Source organism: Drosophila willistoni, unplaced genomic scaffold, assembly GCF_018902025.1.
Source record: "Drosophila willistoni isolate 14030-0811.24 unplaced genomic scaffold, UCI_dwil_1.1 Seg531, whole genome shotgun sequence".
NCBI lineage: Eukaryota > Metazoa > Arthropoda > Insecta > Diptera > Drosophilidae > Drosophila > Drosophila willistoni.
This window is the reverse complement of record NW_025814459.1, coordinates 4,768,630-4,791,053: the sequence shown is the minus strand read 5'-3', so window position 1 is coordinate 4,791,053 and position 22,424 is coordinate 4,768,630. Positions and strand designations below refer to the sequence as shown.

General features: G+C 39.5%; 1 protein-coding gene across 5 annotated transcripts in view; it reads right to left on the bottom strand.

The window, feature by feature from the left end:
* The window catches only part of LOC6652564 (procathepsin L), a 227,003-nt gene that overhangs the window by 49,267 nt on the left and 155,312 nt on the right, over positions 1 to 22,424 (bottom strand). For 4 of the 5 annotated variants that reach the window (XM_047013027.1, XM_047013028.1, XM_047013029.1 and 1 more), the window contains one exon: positions 1,129 to 1,289. In XM_047013027.1, the coding sequence (XP_046868983.1) occupies positions 1,129 to 1,289 (161 nt within the window). Of the gene's footprint in view, positions 1 to 727; positions 871 to 1,128; positions 1,290 to 22,424 lie in introns of those variants that run through there. The other variant, XM_047013030.1, reaches the window with a different exon arrangement.

Below are 22,424 nucleotides of genomic sequence, written 5' to 3'. Positions count from 1 at the left end.
CAATATAGACACAAGCAATGAATCAAATAATAAAACTTTCACTGAGCTAACATACAGTTTAAATAAACAACTAATAAGTATAGCAACTAAACATAATAAAAAGTTTACAATACCGGGAGATTCGAGTCTAAAGCCACTTTTAAACCTCTAGTAGCAAAAGACACCGAAGAGCCAGGTGTAGCAAATAACCAAGAAGACATTCAAGATACATATACAAAACCAAAGATGGTGCAAACAAAGATTGAAATTCTTAATACAGCTTCCAAGCTGATTCAAGAGTATGATGGTGGAGTAAAAACACTTCAAAGTTTCATAGATTCATTGGAATTAATAAATGAAATAAAGGCAGAACAATAAGAAACAGCTATTAAAGTCATAAAAACAAAACTAAAAGGGGACGTTAGACTACTAGTAACAAATGAAAACACAATAATAGGTATAGTCCAAACATTAAAAAACAAATTAAGGGTGAAACAGTAGGTACAAGTAACAGAGGCTACATTCATTAATTTACAACAAAATGGCAAGAACGCAGGTTTATTTATGTCAGAAATAGAAAATTTTATTAAATCATTAAAACGCGCGTTCATAACAGACAACGTAAACCTTGAAACATCCCCTTTAGGGATAGGGATAGATTATAAGTAATTAGAACTTATGTATAATGGTTGGTGACAAAAGGCTCATAAGAAATGCCTTAAAAAGGTTCCTGGTGAGATGGAATTCTCGGATGTCCACGAAATTCAAACCTCCGATCCTGTAATACAACCCAGGCAACAAATACCAGAAGAGGATGGCACAAACTCCACCGAGGGATTGAAGCTCTAGCTCGTGGGAACCAGCACCAAGATTCTAAGCAGCAATCGACGCCTTGAAAGGAGAGTGACTTTACTCTCTTTTGTATATCTCTCTCTCTATTCCAATTCTATAGTTTTATTGCACTTTTGACAATTGAAGCGACGGCATTGAAGCCAAATGTTCTTCTAATGAAGTTCAATAATCAATTATATCGTCTAAATAGATTAAACAATCTTTATAGATTAGATCCTATATCTATCCATATACACTAGGGCTGGTCAACGTTTTTTCGCTTCATACAAATTGAATAGAATATAATTGTATAATTACCTGTATAGTTGAAATGTTTTTGGAGCTGCATTAATTGATACTGCTACAGGACCTATATGTGCCACAGCTGCTTCAATGGCATTTTCGTTATGTGCAGGTAATATGGCCCAAGAAGAAACATTTGTTACCGCTAAATCACCGACAAACTGGCATTTTTCTTTCTAAAAAATAAATAAAAATAAAAGCTTAAGAGCCATTGCAATGCATTGTGAGGTTTTTAATGATATAAATACTAAAATGGAGTATGAACGTTCTAAAAAATTAAGTAAGACCAAATGGAAATGCACACATGGTAAACAGCTAAATACGAGGATTTGGCATTAGGTCCTATCTAGTAAAGAACATTTGCATAAGTTGGCTGTTTAGTTTTTTATACCCTTGCAAAAAGGGAATATTAATGTTGGTTTAAAGTGTGCAACGCATGAAAGGAAGCATGTATAACCATATAAATTATATATTTGTATTCCTGATCAGCACGACGAGACGTGTTCATATAGCCTTGTCCGTTCGTCTGTCCGTTCGCCCCGCTAAAAAATACAAATATCTGTCCTCAAACTTACCAACCGAGCAGCCGTTTATTTTACGGCACGAGCCGCAAGATCAAATACAGATTAAACCAGAGCGCAGGGGCTAACTTCTACCGCGTCAAATACGAAGTTATTGATCAAAGTCACTGTTTACCACCGATTGTACTTATATCAATCAACCGATCTTGATCAAATTTGGCACGGTCAATAGCTATGTTAAACTGACAAATAATTTTTATGACATTTGCGTAGAAAGAAACAAAGTTATTGAGGCACTGTTTTGGACGGATCGTTCCTATGGGAGCTATATGATTTATTTACCCGATCTTGATCAAAGTTGGCACAACCTTTAGCTTAGAAAAAAGCAAAGTTATTGAGAAAAGTCACATTTCGTGACTTTGCCTTTTCTATGGAAGCTATACGATGTAGTTTTCCGATCCGGCTAAATCCGAGATATACAACCTGTGCATTATACACAAGCCAACATGCAAATTTCTGTTCCGTAGCTCTTACGGTCTAGGGGGAATTCGCGCTGATCCAGACGGATGGATAGACGGACGGACATGGCTATTTGAAGTCGTCTTGTCGTGCTGCTCGATAATACATGTATTGTAACGTGTCTTGCCTTTGGCGGACAAAATAACGCCACCCATGGCCGAGCGGTTGGTTTACGGTCTGGTCGTCAGGCCGCAGTTAAATCAGCAGAATCTGATAGAAAACAGAGGTGGTTATTTTCTTTCGTTTATTCAATTCAATTCAATTTTCTGTGTCCGCGAAAACTTTTTAAGCCGTGCTTCTTTCTCTCGCTATCCTTCTCTTCTCCTCCTCGGTGTTCTTAAGTTGGCCGCGCTAGCTCAAAAAAACCACTATCCTTCCCTGTAGCGCCGTTTTTGTGTGCACAGCCATAGAAATTGGGACCGCTACTTAATGGGGACAGCCTACTGTCTGAGTTGACACCCAGGCCGTCTACGTTACATTACCTCATCCTTAGACTCGAGGCTCCCGAGCACCAAGTCGTTTGGCGGATGCGGTAAACAGCCAAACGGTTCACATGCACGGTTCTGGTAACTCTTTTTCCAGGGGGTCGAATTTCGTACACAAGATCCGAAATCCGACGTACTATGGTAGCCGGCCCAATCCAATCGAATTGTAGCTTTGGGCAACGGCCTACTCTTCGGCTAGGTAAATAGAGCCATACATTGTCAGCGGGGCGGAATTCCTGAGGGTGTGACCGTAGGTCGGAGCGGATTTTGTTAGTCTGGGCGGCCTTTAGAAGCTGGCGGCAAGCGTTCGCATTTACCACCCGCAGTTGATTTTGCATTTTAGCCAATAATTTGGGGAATTCCGTAGGTACAGGAGCTGTTCTCTTCCAAAAGTTAGCATTGCGGACGAATAACCGTAGCTTTCGTGAACTGCGGACCTGTAGGCCAATAACGCCATGGGCAGCAGCTCACCCCAATTATGCTGGCTGGTAGATACAAACTTCGCCAAGTAATTTGGAGCTCCGAATCGACAGAAGACTTCTTGTACCAATGCTCGAGCTACAGTTTGGCTAAGGTCTTCTTAGCACTGAAGTGACCTCCGGCCGGTGAATCGTGAACGCCTCGAATGGCAGCATCTACCAGTGAGCGGGGCATAAGGGCTACAGGTATGTTCTCTGAGTTTTTTATGGTAATCGCTCCTATTTCATCAACGGCTAATTGGTCGTAGAGATGGTACAAGGCTCAAATTTCCGGGCTCTCGCCCCACAATGTAGTTTTAGGCGGTCGTTCGGCCTTGTTTATCCAATCGCGCACCTTACCGAGGGTCTAGTCGGCCTCTTGCTCCTTACGAAGGTCGGGGACTTGGGTAAACAGCACGGCCACTCGATATTTTCGTTCGACTCTCTCGCATGTGGGACAGTCGCTACAAGGTCGGCGAGAGAGGCTGACCATGTTGTCTATCACTTTTATGCTGAATCTTCATGTCGTAGTGTTGCAGACGTTCTATCCAACGTGCCATCTGCCCTTCCGGTTCTTTGAAGTTGTACAACCAAAGATGCATGGTCAGTCTGTAGGAGAAAAAGACGGCCCGTGTCCCGAATAAGTTGACCGGTGTCACTAGGAAGCGCCAAAAAGGGGGCTCATTAAACACTGCTTCAAGGTGTTAAACGAGTGACTGCAGTGAGTGTCCCATTCAAATCGTCGAAGTTTCTCGGTTAGCTGGTGGAGCGGTCGAGCAATAGTAACAAAGTTGGGGATAAACTTGCGGCAGTAAGAGCAAAGCACCAAAAACGATCGCACTTCCAAGGTATTTCGTGGTGTAGGCTCAACACTTTATCAATCTTGTTGGAGCCCCCCGAATCGGTCCCAACGACAGAAGCTCCGCTCACATCTTCGCGTGTCGGAGCGTGGCGCCATACAGACGGAAGCCATCAAGTATATCGGATTTCGTGGCGCTTCGGAGGCGTGGAACAAGGGCATGGTACCCCAGTGGAATCTTAAGTTCATCTTATCAAAGTCGATCACGACTTTGTGTTCAAGCTAAAAATCAGTACCCAGCAGAGTAGGCGTCGAGTCGTTTACCAGGACAAATCGATGAATCAGGGGCTTGCGCAACACTTGCAACTCTACCATCGTTTTTTGAGTGGAGAACAGTGTTGACGACGCCATACGATACATGGTTACTTGGCATGGTGAGGTGTGTATTGGCTGCTGCACATCTCGCCAATTCAACACCGAGACTGCCGCGCCGGTATCCATCACTATCAGCAATGGCCTCTGCTGAAAGAAAACAATACAATGTAAGCTGTCTTTAGCATTTTGTACGGGTGAATACGTAGCTTGGATAGGATTGCCCGTCCCACGTCGGCCATTTAAAATAGTAGCATCTTTCCTGTGTATTTCGCGGGGTATTTGGCACATATTTTTTTGGAACGGCGACCTTAGGTTCACGAAACAAACTCGCCAGTGCAGTTTCTTCGTTCAAGACAGTGTTTTCGTTTCCAACCGAGGGCTCTGTCCACAGTGACTCGTGCAACGGCCAATTCAACACCGAGACTGCCGCGCCGGTATCCATCACTATCAGCAATGGCCTCTGCTGAAAGAAAACAATACAATGTAAGCTGTCTTTAGCATTTTGTACGGGTGAATACGTAGCTTGGATAGGATTGCCCGTCCCACGTCGGCCATTTAAAATAGTAGCATCTTTCCTGTGTATTTCGCGGGGTATTTGGCACATATTTTTTTGGAACGGCGACCTTAGGTTCACGAAACAAACTCGCCAGTGCAGTTTCTTCGTTCAAGACAGTGTTTTCGTTTCCAACCGAGGGCTCTGTCCACAGTGACTCGTGCAACGGCGTAGTTTGATGCCTGTTGCTCTGGTTTGTAGATGGCTCCACTGTGGCAGGAACGGAATGCTCAAAAGTGGCAGACCGATCAATTCCATTAAAGGTGGACACGCTAGAATGGCAAACGTTCGTGGTACTGGTGGTTGGATTTCGGGTCTCTCGACGCTCGATAGGGGCCAGAATATGCTCGTCATCTCGAACAGCTACTAGCGGATTCGGTTCCTCGCTTTCACCCTTATCTAGCGCCTCACTTCGTAATGCTTGGGGATTCGGCGTTAGTGGGCGACTGATGCGTTCTTCGCTGAATTGAGCCTGAGAGCCGCCGGTGCATTCGCTGGTGTTGGAGCTAGAGTAGCTGTATCGTTGTGTTGGGGCATCTCCGCCGGCGACGTCTTGTTGTATGAATGTTTCCACTCTCGACTACCTGACTGTGCAGAACCGGCTTCCCGTGTGTGCGTCCAATATGGGCTTGCACTCGCAACGCTACGTCCAATGCCTCTTGTAGCTGAATCGGTCGACTGGAGATTACTAATCCCTGTGGCGGAGTTTTGCGCATACCGTCAATAAATTGTTGCACCAGAATCTGGCCATACATATGTCCGGGCATTCCGCTAAAAGCACCTTGGGTGAAGTGTTCCAATTCCAATGCGAAATCAAGCAATGATTCGCTGGGCCCTTGTATCCGATAACGCAACATTTGATAACTCGACCGGCAATCTAGGATAAGTCGTTGACGCATGGCGGCACACAGTGCTGAGTAGGTAAAATTAGGTTGTGTAGGCAAGGTGCCATGAGGCGCGGCCGCGCAGATTTAACACCACTGCCAAACATTTCTCATCCTGCCCACTGAAAGTAATTCGCCCCCTTGTCTACTAGACGCTCAAATTCGCCCCAAGATCCAGTTCAATCGAAAAACGGCAGCAAACCTGGGTTAAATTGTGGAACGGGGATATAGCATTAATAGAATCGCCGCCGTTCTCTGCCATTTTGCTGTTTCGAGCATGCATCGATTTCTTCGCAGTAACCGAACATAACCCCATACCTGACACCAATGTAACGTGTCTTGCCGTTGGCGGACAAAATAACGCCACCCGTGGCCGAGCGGTTGGTTTACGGTCTGATCGTCAGGCCGCAGTTAAATCAGCAGAATCGCAAAGAAAACAAAAGTGGTTATTTCCTTTCGTTTATTCAATTCAATTCAATTTTCGGTGGCAGCAAAAACTTTTTAAGCCCTGCTTCTTTCTCACTCTATCCTTCTCTTCTCCTCCTGGGTTTTCTTTAGTTGGCCGCTCAAAAAAAACACTTTTTTTCCCTGTGGCGCCGTTTAAGTGTGCCCAGCCGTAGAAAGTGGGACCGATACTTAATGGGGACAGTTTGCCTACTGTCTAAATTGCCACCCAGATCGTCTACGTTACAGTATATACTTTATATGGTCGGAGACGCTTGCTTCTATGCACACTTCTGACCAAAATTAATATAGGGGAGGGGACCCAGTTGTTACATTCTCAAATATTTTTGACATGCGGTATTGAATGACAGTTTGAGCCCTCTAAATCATGTTCGTTAGACGTTCTGCAGTTTTTGGACAGTCACCAACGTTAATAATCGCATTGTATATACGCGTACCAAACATCGTGTTGAAAATCGTGAGAAAAAGGTTTTTTCATTTTTTGTTCAAAGTACCAAAAATTTGTGAACAGTGAAAAGGTGAGTATAATGCATCAAAATATTGTATTTGCCGTATATATATTTATATGGATTCGATCACGTGGTGTCTATAAAAAACCGGGTTGTGACTCAGCTGTAGTGCTGGATTTATTATGTGGTGTCCATAAAAAAACCGTTGTGTCTCAGCTGGAGTGCCCAGTGGGGGCACTTTTGTTTGCACTGAAATCGTGTAGAACTGTCAAATTCCAGCATTTTTGTTGTTATTTAAAAAAAAGGAAAAAAGTTTTTTACATTGAGACCAATTTGTCCGTGAATATTCTGGAAGATCTCGATCGGGAAGGTTGGGGAATGTTCCATTCTATTCCCTTTTTTTTTTTTTTTTTTTTTTTTATTTTACGCGCGAGCCCAAGCAGATAACTGCCCACCTCCCACCAATCGCGTGGACAAAATACACAATAGAAAAGACAGACAAACACATAATACTATAGCTATCTATTAACTAAATGGGATAGGATAGATGTTTTAAGTATATTAATAGAAAACTTTGAGCTGAGTACAGGGGATAGAAGATTGTAATCAGAGTAGAGGACCCTAAAAGGTTCATGCATAGCATAGTTAGAAGAACAACGACTAAGGGATAAAGGTATTAAAGGATGTCTACTCCGTCTACATGGTACCGACAGATTCACCTGAGCTAATAACTCAGGCGAGTCGATATCACCAATTAGGAGGTTGTGCATAAAAATGACACCAAGCATAATTCTACGGTTAGTTAGGGACGGAAGGTTAATCAAGAGAAGTCTACTAGAATACGAAGGCAAATTGACATTGCGATCCCAGCTTAAGCCACGAAGAGCAAATAGCAAGAACTGCTTTTGAACGGATTCTAGTCTAATCTTGTGCGACTCATATTGAGGTGACCAAATGCAAGATCCATACTCTAAAATAGGACGGGCGAAGTAAAAAGAACTTTAGTTGTACAGGGGTCATCAAATTCTTTTGACCATCTTTTAATGAAACCCAGGACACTCATGGCCTTTGCGACCGTGGTGGAAATATGGGTGTTAAAATTTAACTTATGGTCCATAAGTACGCCCAAATCATTCATATTATTTAGACGTTCTAAGGGCTGTTGTTTAGAAAATAAGTGACCAGTCAAGGAGAGTTACGAAAAAAAGTACACTTACCTTACATTTGGTAGTGTTAAGATTTAGTAGATTAAACTGGCACCAGGATTGAAAGTTTTTAAGATCAGCTTGTAGCCGACTAAATGAATCTGTATCTTTATAAGTAAGACAAACCTTGACATCGTCAGCATACATAAGCACACGCGAATGAACAATGACTGATGGAAGATCGTTAATAAATAGTGTGAAGAGCAGAGGGCCAAGATGACTACCTTGAGGTACACCAGAAGTCACAGAAATGGAAACGGAAAAAGAAGACTTAAAAAGTACCTTCTGTTTTCTATTTGTTAAATATTCTCGAACCCAAGAAAGGAAAAGGGGTGGAAACCCAATGTCGCTCAGCTTAGAAAGTAATAGGGTATGATTAACGGAATCAAAGGCTTTGCTGAAGTCAGTGTATATGACATCAGTTTGTTTACCATTTTTGAACCCCTTGATAATTATTGATGTAAATTCTAAAAGGTTAGTGGTTGTAAATCTACGTTTCACAAACCCATGTTGGGATGGGAAAATAATAGAGCTGCAAAAATGTTGCAATTGAGAAGTGATAATTTTCTCAAAAGCTTTCAGAATAGCGGACAATTTTGAGATACCTCTATAGTTAGAGGCTTCGGACTTTTTGCCATTTTTATGCAGAGGAATAATATACGACTCCTTCCAAATAGATGGAAAAGAGGAAGATTCTACAGACAATAGAAACAATTTTTAAATGGGTTTACATAATGCGTTTGCACAGAACCTGAGTACACATCCAGGAATACCGTCTGGCCCCGGAGAATAAACAGGTTTAACTAATTTAAGTTCGCTAAGAATAGAACTTTCATCAATCACTGGATTGAAAATGCAATTAGCTTTTTTTAAATGATAAGGATACGGACTTGCTCGATATTCCATTGAGGAATAAGTTGTTTTGAAAAAACTCGCAAACATATCGGCAATTGCCTGATCAGTGCTTGCTTTTTTATTTTGAAAAGACAAAAAAGATGGGTGCACAGAGGTCTTACGTTTAGAATTAACAAAATTATAAAATTGTTTAGGGTCAGAAGAAAACTGAAGCTTACACCGCTGAAGATAATTCTTATAGCATTGTGTATTAAGCATCATGAATTTTGAACGAGCGACTGTATACAGAGCATAATCTGATGAACGACGTGTTTTTTGAAACTTCTTATAATATCGTGTCTCCACATTTTTCAAATTGGATAGCTCGCGAGAGAACCAGGGAGGTTTGCTAAGCCGCTCCAGCCTACCAAGAGGCACACAAATATCAAAGAGTGAATTCAGAGTATCATAGAAAAAACGAACAGCTGAATTCATATCTCTACAATCGGTAGTTGTAATGTTTTCATTAAGGCTGGCAAAGTCAGTCTTTCGAAAGCACCTAGTTAGAAATAACTCATTTGAACCAAGTAATGGTGAAAGCAAGGGCCGATCAATTTTTTAATTTAATGTAGGATAAAATTTGTCGTCTGGAAGAACAAATGGTTCAATCCTAGAAACCTCACAATAAGAAGAATCCAATACAAAAATAAGATCTAACGATTTTCCATTAGAGTTTAAGACAGGATTGACTTGGGATAAAGATAAGCCTAGAAGGCCATCAATAAAGTCATGTGACAAAGAGGGCAGTGACCATGCTAAAATGGGTAAATTAAAATCACCTACAACTATGAGCATGTCTTGACTGGAAACTAAAGAGGAGACAAACTGAATTGCATCTAAACGATTTAAATATACCACCATGTCCAACAATGGTGGAATATAGGAACAAGTAATGAAAGCATTAAAAGATTTAAAATTTACTTTAACACCGACAAACTCAATCTCCAGGGTACTAGAAAATTGAATCATTTCAGATGATAAAGCAGCATCAACAGCTATCAGAACGCCACCACCTATGCGAGAAATCCGGTCACGTCTGAAAATAGAAAAGTTTGTGGAAAAAACCGATGCATCAGCAATATCAGGTTTTAGCCACGTCTCTGTGAAAGCTAGAATGTTATGCTCAAAAGAAAGACTATCTACATAGAGATTAGGAAGTTTAGATTTCAGTCCTCTAACGTTCTGGTAACCCAGGTTAAGGGACGAAGCTAGTTTTTTGACACACCAGCAGATGCTGATGTGGCAGGAATAGTATTAGTTGTTGTTGTAGGCAAGCGAATCGGTTGCCGATTTTTCTTTTTTACAGTATATTCCTTAACTATTATATGTTTTGGCCAAAAATCTTCTCGACATATAGTGTCGAAGATATTGGCAGAAACACTAATTTTAAAGGACGAAATGTCCCGAGAATAAGAAAATTTAAACTTCTCCACCGCAATATTCGAGACGTTAACTTTCTTCCGAATATAGGCTAAGCGGGGACGATAAGAGACGCTGGCGGATCTACAGATATAGAAACACCCCAAGGACTGGTCCTTTTACGTTTCGGAGACTCATTCATAAGCGATAAACTTGTGAACTGAGTCTCCACCGCAGTAAACTCCGCTTGGAGTTTATTAAAACCTGCCCTTAAAGTGTCAAAACTATCTCTAGTGCGCCTCATGAAAGAGCGCATCTCATTCTCGACCTCCCGGCAAGCATCACATCCATATTTTAAGCCACCACCTTTAGCAATAGACTCCTTGATTCTGCCTGTGTAACCTGCACACTTAACGTGAACCGCATTGTCACACAACCAACAAAGAATATAATCATGGGAGTCAACCGCATTAGTGGCAACTATGCAATTATTTTTTGAGCAGACAACCATTTTATCAAAAGTTTAATTTAATTACAAAAAAATAAAAAATAAAAATTCTAAAGGTAAAAAATCTGTGTATAAGAATATACTGACCAGTTCTGACACAAGGGTTAATGTGCAGAGTAAGCCTTCACAACTAAAGAATAAAAAGAAATGAAAACACAAAAACAAAAACACGTATCACAGAGTCGCGGGTAGGCAAAAGACGAGAGCGCAAATCAATCAAGAATAGGAAAGAGCGGAAGAGCGCGTCAAATTGAACACATACAACAACAATTTGTACGCAAGATCGCGAGAGTTAGTACAGTAATGACACAAAAGCAAAAGAGATAAACAAAACAACAACACCGCTAATGCAAGTATTGTTGTAAGTTTTGATTTTATTTAAATTTAAACAAAAACGACAGCAAGAATTCGGGAAATGAAAATAAAATTCTGATGTTGTAATTATTATTAATTAAACCGATAATTTAAGAGTTATGTAAAAGTATTTAATCGCGAGAAAAAATAAAAGTTGATAAGCGCAAAAAAAACACGTCCGTCCTCTGCAACGAGTGAAAGTTCTCTTTCTTGGTTAAAACACTGAGTAAGTAAAAATTTTAAGTTATTAGAAATAAAAATTCAATAATGTCATTATAAATTATAGTCAACTCCTGATTTCAATGGATCTAATTGTTAAAACACTATTGTTAATGATCTATAAAAACCTTTTTGAGAAATGAAACTTTCTGGAATCTTCGCGCTCGGAACTATCGCTCAGGTATAAATAGAGGCGTTTGAGTAGACATCCGAATCGTGCCGTATACCGAAGTGTTTCGAAAAGCGCATGAAACAGTTGTCGAAACGCATCTACACAGACGACGATTTTTTTCAAACTGTTGCACAATATGAAGAACAAGTTGCTTTTGATTCTGGAATCACCGAAGATGACCAGCGACATATCGTTTTGAACAATACCATGAAGGAAAATGCAGCACCAAAGTGACGAAAAAGCCAACATCGTAGAAGCAGAAAAAGGGAAAAACGAAGCGAGCTACACCGGGCAACACCAAGCGAGCAACATCATCTCGAATTTCCAAGCGCATCAAACCAATATCACCACCATCTGATGAAGAAACAGATTCTTTCATCATTTGCCTAAAGCTGTTGCCGCAGAAGTTGACCCCTGCCAACTCGATCAATTTCAATGTATGCAAGCGTCCAGTTTATTGAAGTGCGCCAACATGCAGGCAAGTTATTTCAGTTGCAAAAACTGCGAAATTGACGTGCACGACGACTGGGAATATTTTGATGACGATGATGAATAAATAAATTTGAGTAACTCAAATAATTTTGGAACAGACTTAATCTGGATAGCTTTTTTAGGACGAAAAAAAAATGGACGAGTTCAATGGCCATTAATGACAACGATTTTTATTCATCATCGTCATCAAAATATTCCCAGTCGTCGTGCACGTCAATTTCGCAGTTTTTGCAACTGAAATAACTTGCCTGCATGTTGGCGCACTTCAATAAACTGGACGCTTGCATACATTGAAATTGATCGAGTTGGCAGGGGTCAACTTCTGCGGCAACAGCTTTAGGCAAATGATGAAAGAATCTGTTTCTTCATCAGATGGTGGTGATATTGGTTTGATGCGCTTGGAAATTCGAGATGATGTTGCTCGCTTGGTGTTGCCCGGTGTAGCTCGCTTCGTTTTTCCCTTTTTCTGCTTCTACGATGTTGGCTTTTTCGTCACTTTGGTGCTGCATTTTCCTTCATGGTATTGTTCAAAACGATATGTCGCTGGTCATCTTCGGTGATTCCAGAATCAAAAGCAACTTGTTCTTCATATTGTGCAACAGTTTGAAAAAAATCGTCGTCTGTGTAGATGCGTTTCGACAACTGTTTCATGCGCTTTTCGAAACACTTCGGTATACGGCACGATTCGGATGTCTACTCAAACGCCTCTATTTATACCTGAGCGATAGTTCCGAGCGCGAAGATTCCAGAAAGTTTCATTTCTCAAAAAGGTTTTTATAGATCATTAACAATAGTGTTTTAACAATTAGATCCATTGAAATCAGGAGTTGACTATAATTTATAATGACATTATTGAATTTTTATTTCTAATAACTTAAAATTTTTACTTACTCAGTGTTTTAACCAAGAAAGAGAACTTTCACTCGTTGCAGAGGACGGACGTGTTTTTTTTGCGCTTATCAACTTTTATTTTTTCTCGCGATTAAATACTTTTACATAACTCTTAAATTATCGGTTTAATTAATAATAATTACAACATCAGAATTTTATTTTCATTTCCCGAATTCTTGCTGTCGTTTTTGTTTAAATTTAAATAAAATCAAAACTTACAACAATACTTGCATTAGCGGTGTTGTTGTTTTGTTTATCTCTTTTGCTTTTGTGTCATTACTGTTTTAACTAACTCTCGCGATCTTGCGTACAAATTGTTGTTGTATGTGTTCAATTTGACGCGCTCTTCCGCTCTTTCCTATTCTTGATTGATTTGCGCTCTCGTCTTTTGCCTACCCGCGACTCTGTGATACGTGTTTTTGTTTTTGTGTTTTCATTTCTTTTTATTCTTTAGTTGTGAAGGCTTACTCTGCACATTAACCCTTGTGTCAGAACTGGTCAGTATATTCTTATACACAGATTTTTTACCTTTAGAATTTTTATTTTTTATTTTTTTGTATTTCCTTTTGTAACTAAATTAAACTTTTGATAAAATGGTTGTCTGCTCAAAAAATAATTGCATAGTTGCCACTAATGCGGTTGACTCCCATGATTATATTCTTTGTTGGTTGTGTGACAATGCGGTTCACGTCAAGTGTGCAGGTTACACAGGCAGAATCAAGGAGTCTATTGCTAAAGGTGGTGGCTTAAAATATGGATGTGATGCTTGCCGGGAGGTCGAGAATGAGATGCGCTCTTTCATGAGGCGCACTAGAGATAGTTTTGACACTTTAAGGGCAGGTTTTAATAAACTCCAAGCGGAGTTTACTGCGGTGGAGACTCAGTTCACAAGTTTATCGCTTATGAATGAGTCTCCGAAACGTAAAAGGACCAGTCCTTGGGGTGTTTCTATATCTGTAGATCCGCCAGCGTCTCTTATCGTCCCCGCTTAGCCTATATTCGGAAGAAAGTTAACGTCTCGAATATTGCGGTGGAGAAGTTTAGATTTTCTTATTCTCGGGACATTTCGTCCTTTAAAATTAGTGTTTCTGCCAATATCTTCGACACTATATGTCGAGAAGATTTTTGGCCAAAACATATAATAGTTAAGGAATATACTGTAAAAAAGAAAAATCGGCAACCGATTCGCTTGCCTACAACAACAACTAATACTATTCCTGCCACATCAGCATCTGCTGGTGTGTCAAAAAACTAGCTTCGTCCCTTAACCTGGGTTACCAGAACGTTAGAGGACTGAAATCTAAACTTCCTAATCTCTATGTAGATAGTCTTTCTTTTGAGCATAACATTCTAGCTTTCACAGAGACGTGGCTAAAACCTGATATTGCTGATGCATCGGTTTTTTCCACAAACTTTTCTATTTTCAGACGTGACCGGATTTCTCGCATAGGTGGTGGCGTTCTGATAGCTGTTGATGCTGCTTTATCATCTGAAATGATTCAATTTTCTAGTACCCTGGAGATTGAGTTTGTCGGTGTTAAAGTAAATTTTAAATCTTTTAATGCTTTCATTACTTGTTCCTATATTCCACCATTGTTGGACGTGGTGGTATATTTAAATCGTTTAGATGCAATTCAGTTTGTCTCCTCTTTAGTTTCCAGTCAAGACATGCTCATAGTTGTAGGTGATTTTAATTTACCCATTTTAGCATGGTCACTGCCCTCTTTGTCACATGACTTTATTGATGGCCTTCTAGGCTTATCTTTATCCCAAGTCAATCCTGTCTTAAACTCTAATGGAAAATCGTTAGATCTTATTTTTGTATTGGATTCTTCTTATTGTGAGGTTTCTAGGATTGAACCATTTGTTCTTCCAGACGACAAATTTTATCCTACATTAAATTAAAAAATTGATCGGCCCTTGCTTTCACCATTACTTGGTTCAAATGAGTTATTTCTAACTAGGTGCTTTCGAAAGACTGACTTTGCCAGCCTTAATGAAAACATTACAACTACCGATTGTAGAGATATGAATTCAGCTGTTCGTTTTTTCTATGATACTCTGAATTCACTCTTTGATATTTGTGTGCCTCTTGGTAGGCTGGAGCGGCTTAGCAAACCTCCCTGGTTCTCTCGCGAGCTATCCAATTTGAAAAATGTGGAGACACGATATTATAAGAAGTTTCAAAAAACACGTCGTTCATCAGATTATGCTGTGTATACAGTCGCTCGTTCAAAATTCATGATGCTTAATGCACAATGCTATAAGAATTATCTTCAGCGGTGTAAGCTTCAGTTTTCTTCTGACCCTAAACAATTTTATAATTTTGTTAATTCTAAACGTAAGACCTCTGTGCACCCATCTTTTTTGTCTTTTCAAAATAAAAAAGCAAGCACTGATCAGGCAATTGCCGATATGTTTGCGAGTTTTTTCAAAACAACTTATTCCTCAATGGAATATCGAGCAAGTCCGTATCCTTATCATTTAAAAAAAGCTAATTGCATTTTCAATCCAGTGATTGATGAAAGTTCTATTCTTAGCGAACTTAAATTAGTTAAACCTGTTTATTCTCCGGGGCCAGACGGTATTCCTGGATGTGTACTCAGGTTCTGTGCAAACGCATTATGTAAACCCATTTAAAAATTGTTTCTATTGTCTGTAGAATCTTCCTCTTTTCCATCTATTTGGAAGGAGTCGTATATTATTCCTCTGCATAAAAATGGCAAAAAGTCCGAAGCCTCTAACTATAGAGGTATCTCAAAATTGTCCGCTATTCCGAAAGCTTTTGAGAAAATTATAACTTCTCAATTGCAACATTTTTGCAGCTCTATTATTTTCCCATCCCAACATGGGTTTGTGAAACGTAGATTTACAACCACTAACCTTTTAGAATTTACATCAATAATTATCAAGGGGTTCAAAAATGGTAAACAAACTGATGTCATATACACTGACTTCAGCAAAGCCTTTGATTCCGTTAATCATACCCTATTACTTTCTAAGCTGAGCGACATTGGGTTTCCACCCCTTTTCCTTTCTTGGGTTCGAGAATATTTAACAAATAGAAAACAGAAGGTACTTTTTAAGTCTTCTTTTTCCGTTTCCATTTCTGTGACTTCTGGTGTACCTCAAGGTAGTCATCTTGGCCCTCTGCTCTTCACACTATTTATTAACGATCTTCCATCAGTCATTGTTCATTCGCGTGTGCTTATGTATGCTGACGATGTCAAGCTTTGTCTTACTTATAAAGATACAGATTCATTTAGTCGGCTACAAGCTGATCTTAAAAACTTTCAATCCTGGTGCCAGTTTAATCTACTAAATCTTAACACTACCAAATGTAAGGTAAGTGTACTTTTTTTCGTAACTCTCCTTAACTGGTCACTTATTTTCTAAACAACAGCCCTTAGAACGTCTAAATAATATGAATGATTTGGGCGTACTTATGGACCATAAGTTAAATTTTAACACCCATATTTCCACCACGGTCGCAAAGGCCATGAGTGTCCTGGGTTTCATTAAAAGATGAACAATATCACCACCATCTGATGAAGAAACAGATTCTTTCATCATTTGCCTTTGATATTGGTTTGATGCGCTTGGAAATTCGAGATGATGTTGCTCGCTTGGTGTTGCCCGGTGTAGCTCGCTTCGTTTTTCCCTTTTTCTGCTTCTACGATGTTGGCTTTTTCGTCACTTTGGTGCTGCATTTTCCTTCATGGTATTGTTCAAAACGATATGTCGCTGGTCATCTTCGGTGATTCCAGAATCAAAAGCAACTTGTTCTTCATATTGTGCAACAGTTTGAAAAAAATCGTCGTCTGTGTAGATGCGTTTCGACAACTGTTTCATGCGCTTTTCGAAACACTTCGGTATACGGCACGATTCGGATGTCTACTCAAACGCCTCTATTTATACCTGAGCGATAGTTCCGAGCGCGAAGATTCCAGAAAGTTTCATTTCTCAAAAAGGTTTTTATAGATCATTAACAATAGTGTTTTAACAATTAGATCCATTGAAATCAGGAGTTGACTATAATTTATAATGACATTATTGAATTTTTATTTCTAATAACTTAAAATTTTTACTTACTCAGTGTTTTAACCAAGAAAGAGAACTTTCACTCGTTGCAGAGGACGGACGTGTTTTTTTTGCGCTTATCAACTTTTATTTTTTCTCGCGATTAAATACTTTTACATAACTCTTAAATTATCGGTTTAATTAATAATAATTACAACATCAGAATTTTATTTTCATTTCCCGAATTCTTGCTGTCGTTTTTGTTTAAATTTAAATAAAATCAAAACTTACAACAATACTTGCATTAGCGGTGTTGTTGTTTTGTTTATCTCTTTTGCTTTTGTGTCATTACTGTTTTAACTAACTCTCGCGATCTTGCGTACAAATTGTTGTTGTATGTGTTCAATTTGACGCGCTCTTCCGCTCTTTCCTATTCTTGATTGATTTGCGCTCTCGTCTTTTGCCTACCCGCGACTCTGTGATACGTGTTTTTGTTTTTGTGTTTTCATTTCTTTTTATTCTTTAGTTGTGAAGGCTTACTCTGCACATTAACCCTTGTGTCAGAACTGGTCAGTATATTCTTATACACAGATTTTTTACCTTTAGAATTTTTATTTTTTATTTTTTTGTATTTCCTTTTGTAACTAAATTAAACTTTTGATAAAATGGTTGTCTGCTCAAAAAATAATTGCATAGTTGCCACTAATGCGGTTGACTCCCATGATTATATTCTTTGTTGGTTGTGTGACAATGCGGTTCACGTCAAGTGTGCAGGTTACACAGGCAGAATCAAGGAGTCTATTGCTAAAGGTGGTGGCTTAAAATATGGATGTGATGCTTGCCGGGAGGTCGAGAATGAGATGCGCTCTTTCATGAGGCGCACTAGAGATAGTTTTGACACTTTAAGGGCAGGTTTTAATAAACTCCAAGCGGAGTTTACTGCGGTGGAGACTCAGTTCACAAGTTTATCGCTTATGAATGAGTCTCCGAAACGTAAAAGGACCAGTCCTTGGGGTGTTTCTATATCTGTAGATCCGCCAGCGTCTCTTATCGTCCCCGCTTAGCCTATATTCGGAAGAAAGTTAACGTCTCGAATATTGCGGTGGAGAAGTTTAGATTTTCTTATTCTCGGGACATTTCGTCCTTTAAAATTAGTGTTTCTGCCAATATCTTCGACACTATATGTCGAGAAGATTTTTGGCCAAAACATATAATAGTTAAGGAATATACTGTAAAAAAGAAAAATCGGCAACCGATTCGCTTGCCTACAACAACAACTAATACTATTCCTGCCACATCAGCATCTGCTGGTGTGTCAAAAAACTAGCTTCGTCCCTTAACCTGGGTTACCAGAACGTTAGAGGACTGAAATCTAAACTTCCTAATCTCTATGTAGATAGTCTTTCTTTTGAGCATAACATTCTAGCTTTCACAGAGACGTGGCTAAAACCTGATATTGCTGATGCATCGGTTTTTTCCACAAACTTTTCTATTTTCAGACGTGACCGGATTTCTCGCATAGGTGGTGGCGTTCTGATAGCTGTTGATGCTGCTTTATCATCTGAAATGATTCAATTTTCTAGTACCCTGGAGATTGAGTTTGTCGGTGTTAAAGTAAATTTTAAATCTTTTAATGCTTTCATTACTTGTTCCTATATTCCACCATTGTTGGACGTGGTGGTATATTTAAATCGTTTAGATGCAATTCAGTTTGTCTCCTCTTTAGTTTCCAGTCAAGACATGCTCATAGTTGTAGGTGATTTTAATTTACCCATTTTAGCATGGTCACTGCCCTCTTTGTCACATGACTTTATTGATGGCCTTCTAGGCTTATCTTTATCCCAAGTCAATCCTGTCTTAAACTCTAATGGAAAATCGTTAGATCTTATTTTTGTATTGGATTCTTCTTATTGTGAGGTTTCTAGGATTGAACCATTTGTTCTTCCAGACGACAAATTTTATCCTACATTAAATTAAAAAATTGATCGGCCCTTGCTTTCACCATTACTTGGTTCAAATGAGTTATTTCTAACTAGGTGCTTTCGAAAGACTGACTTTGCCAGCCTTAATGAAAACATTACAACTACCGATTGTAGAGATATGAATTCAGCTGTTCGTTTTTTCTATGATACTCTGAATTCACTCTTTGATATTTGTGTGCCTCTTGGTAGGCTGGAGCGGCTTAGCAAACCTCCCTGGTTCTCTCGCGAGCTATCCAATTTGAAAAATGTGGAGACACGATATTATAAGAAGTTTCAAAAAACACGTCGTTCATCAGATTATGCTGTGTATACAGTCGCTCGTTCAAAATTCATGATGCTTAATGCACAATGCTATAAGAATTATCTTCAGCGGTGTAAGCTTCAGTTTTCTTCTGACCCTAAACAATTTTATAATTTTGTTAATTCTAAACGTAAGACCTCTGTGCACCCATCTTTTTTGTCTTTTCAAAATAAAAAAGCAAGCACTGATCAGGCAATTGCCGATATGTTTGCGAGTTTTTTCAAAACAACTTATTCCTCAATGGAATATCGAGCAAGTCCGTATCCTTATCATTTAAAAAAAGCTAATTGCATTTTCAATCCAGTGATTGATGAAAGTTCTATTCTTAGCGAACTTAAATTAGTTAAACCTGTTTATTCTCCGGGGCCAGACGGTATTCCTGGATGTGTACTCAGGTTCTGTGCAAACGCATTATGTAAACCCATTTAAAAATTGTTTCTATTGTCTGTAGAATCTTCCTCTTTTCCATCTATTTGGAAGGAGTCGTATATTATTCCTCTGCATAAAAATGGCAAAAAGTCCGAAGCCTCTAACTATAGAGGTATCTCAAAATTGTCCGCTATTCCGAAAGCTTTTGAGAAAATTATAACTTCTCAATTGCAACATTTTTGCAGCTCTATTATTTTCCCATCCCAACATGGGTTTGTGAAACGTAGATTTACAACCACTAACCTTTTAGAATTTACATCAATAATTATCAAGGGGTTCAAAAATGGTAAACAAACTGATGTCATATACACTGACTTCAGCAAAGCCTTTGATTCCGTTAATCATACCCTATTACTTTCTAAGCTGAGCGACATTGGGTTTCCACCCCTTTTCCTTTCTTGGGTTCGAGAATATTTAACAAATAGAAAACAGAAGGTACTTTTTAAGTCTTCTTTTTCCGTTTCCATTTCTGTGACTTCTGGTGTACCTCAAGGTAGTCATCTTGGCCCTCTGCTCTTCACACTATTTATTAACGATCTTCCATCAGTCATTGTTCATTCGCGTGTGCTTATGTATGCTGACGATGTCAAGCTTTGTCTTACTTATAAAGATACAGATTCATTTAGTCGGCTACAAGCTGATCTTAAAAACTTTCAATCCTGGTGCCAGTTTAATCTACTAAATCTTAACACTACCAAATGTAAGGTAGGTGTACTTTTTTTCGTAACTCTCCTTAACTGGTCACTTATTTTCTAAACAACAGCCCTTAGAACGTCTAAATAATATGAATGATTTGGGCGTACTTATGGACCATAAGTTAAATTTTAACACCCATATTTCCACCACGGTCGCAAAGGCCATGAGTGTCCTGGGTTTCATTAAAAGATGAACAATATCACCACCATCTGATGAAGAAACAGATTCTTTCATCATTTGCCTAAAGCTGTTGCCGCAGAAGTTGACCCCTGCCAACTCGATCAATTTCAATGTATGCAAGCGTCCAGTTTATTGAAGTGCGCCAACATGCAGGCAAGTTATTTCAGTTGCAAAAACTGCGAAATTGACGTGCACGACGACTGGGAATATTTTGATGACGATGATGAATAAAAATCGTTGTCATTAATGGCCATTGAACTCGTCCATTTTTTTTTCGTCCTAAAAAAGCTATCCAGATTAAGTCTGTTCCAAAATTATTTGAGTAACTCAAATAAGCATACATTCCATGGAAAAAAGTTGCGTTTGGTTAATATTTAAATGTTGAACTTCTTAATTTTTAAATTCTCTCCATCGGTGCGTATGAGTTTTACTCAGCCATCTTATACGAAAAATAGGCGAGAGAGTCTTTATTTAAAACAGCAGATCCCAAAATTTTAATCCGATCGGATAAATGGAACATACTGCCAGCAGCCTACTACGTCATTGCTCGAAATCAGCACAGCACACGCATACACGCATACACACACAGACGTACAAACTGTATGTGTAACACACAACTCGTACATAAGTGGAGAAAGTTGTGTTTCCAAGGCGCCTTTTTGTCTCCCGCTGCCGCCTCCTTCATAGTATTGGAGCGTAGAATTCTCTCTGCTATCCGGAATCCTGGAATCTGGACGCACTTCCACTTGATGCAGCGGAATAAAACTGTAAAGTTGCCCCACAAAGCGCCACTGATCAGCAGTGCGACCAGTGTTGGACAACGCAAAAAGCATTTGGCTGCGCCTATGGCTCAATTGGCCAGGTGGCACTCACGCGCCGATCCCTTGCCGTTACCTATTTAAATTCATGTTTGAACCAATATAGGAAATGGACAAAATGACTGCGTCTATGGATCATGCCCGCTGAGATGGTGTGGCCAATGATCAGAAGATGGCATTCAGAAAGAACAGTAGGTTGATGCGGTCGCCAGTTGTTTCGCTGGCTAGGCCACCGTTATTAACGTCCGACAGCCAGACGAGTGCGACGCCGGTACTAAGCCCGGTTGTGCTATCGCGCATCCCGGAGCTTGATGATTTGGGCAATCCTACGCCAACTGGAGGACACAACGGCACTTGAACAGGACATAAAGCGCATGATAAAGCTACGTCTCGCGGCTACGTTCGCGCGAAAATTTGGAACATGTGGTATTATAGCTCCATCGCCGCTGATCCAAGTGGAAAACAAAATGTTACAACCGCAGGTGATTTTAACATTTGGTCCGAAGAATGGGGCAGCAGCTCATCTAATGCTAGAAGCAAAACAATTGTCTATGCCTGATATTGTTGTGCTAAACACTGGCTCCAGGCATACGTTTAGCAGAGCGGGATATGGCTTTGTAATCGGTGTTACATTCACAAGTCTTTTCCAACTCAAGCTGGAAACTATGCGATTTTTACTTTGGTAGTGATCACCTAATCATTATATGCACCAGTAGCTATGCACTCCAAAGGTCCAATTACCAGCGAACCACAGATCGCAAATAACAATTGAGTGTTTTCTTCTTTACGCTCAACCTCTGAACAGAAGCGAAAAAACTGAAAGAATTTGCTCTCACTCTGAGCAAGAGAGTTTTTTCAATTTTGCTTCGGGTTTCGCTTGAGCGTTGTTGTTGAGTTCTTCGTTTTGAACTCTTTTAACGATTCTCTTTTCGGGAGTAATATAATTGTCGCTCGCTTGTTGAGACTCAGTGAGTAAGTGAATGACTGAATAAGTTTATTTAAAAAGTCTTGCGAACACTCTTTTAGAATTTTTTTTAATAAATAATATTTACTTCATTATTTTGCGTTTTTTTTTTTGCTTAATCTTATGTAAGTAATAAGTAAAAAGTATTTCATTTTTCTCCCGTTATTATACTCTTGCAAAAAGGGTATATTAATTTTGGTCAGAAGTGTGCGACGCTTAGAAGGAAGAATCGCCGACCATATAAAGTATATATATTCTTGATCAGCTTGACGAGACGAGTTCATATAGCCATGTGTTTCCGTCCGTCCGTCCGTCTGTC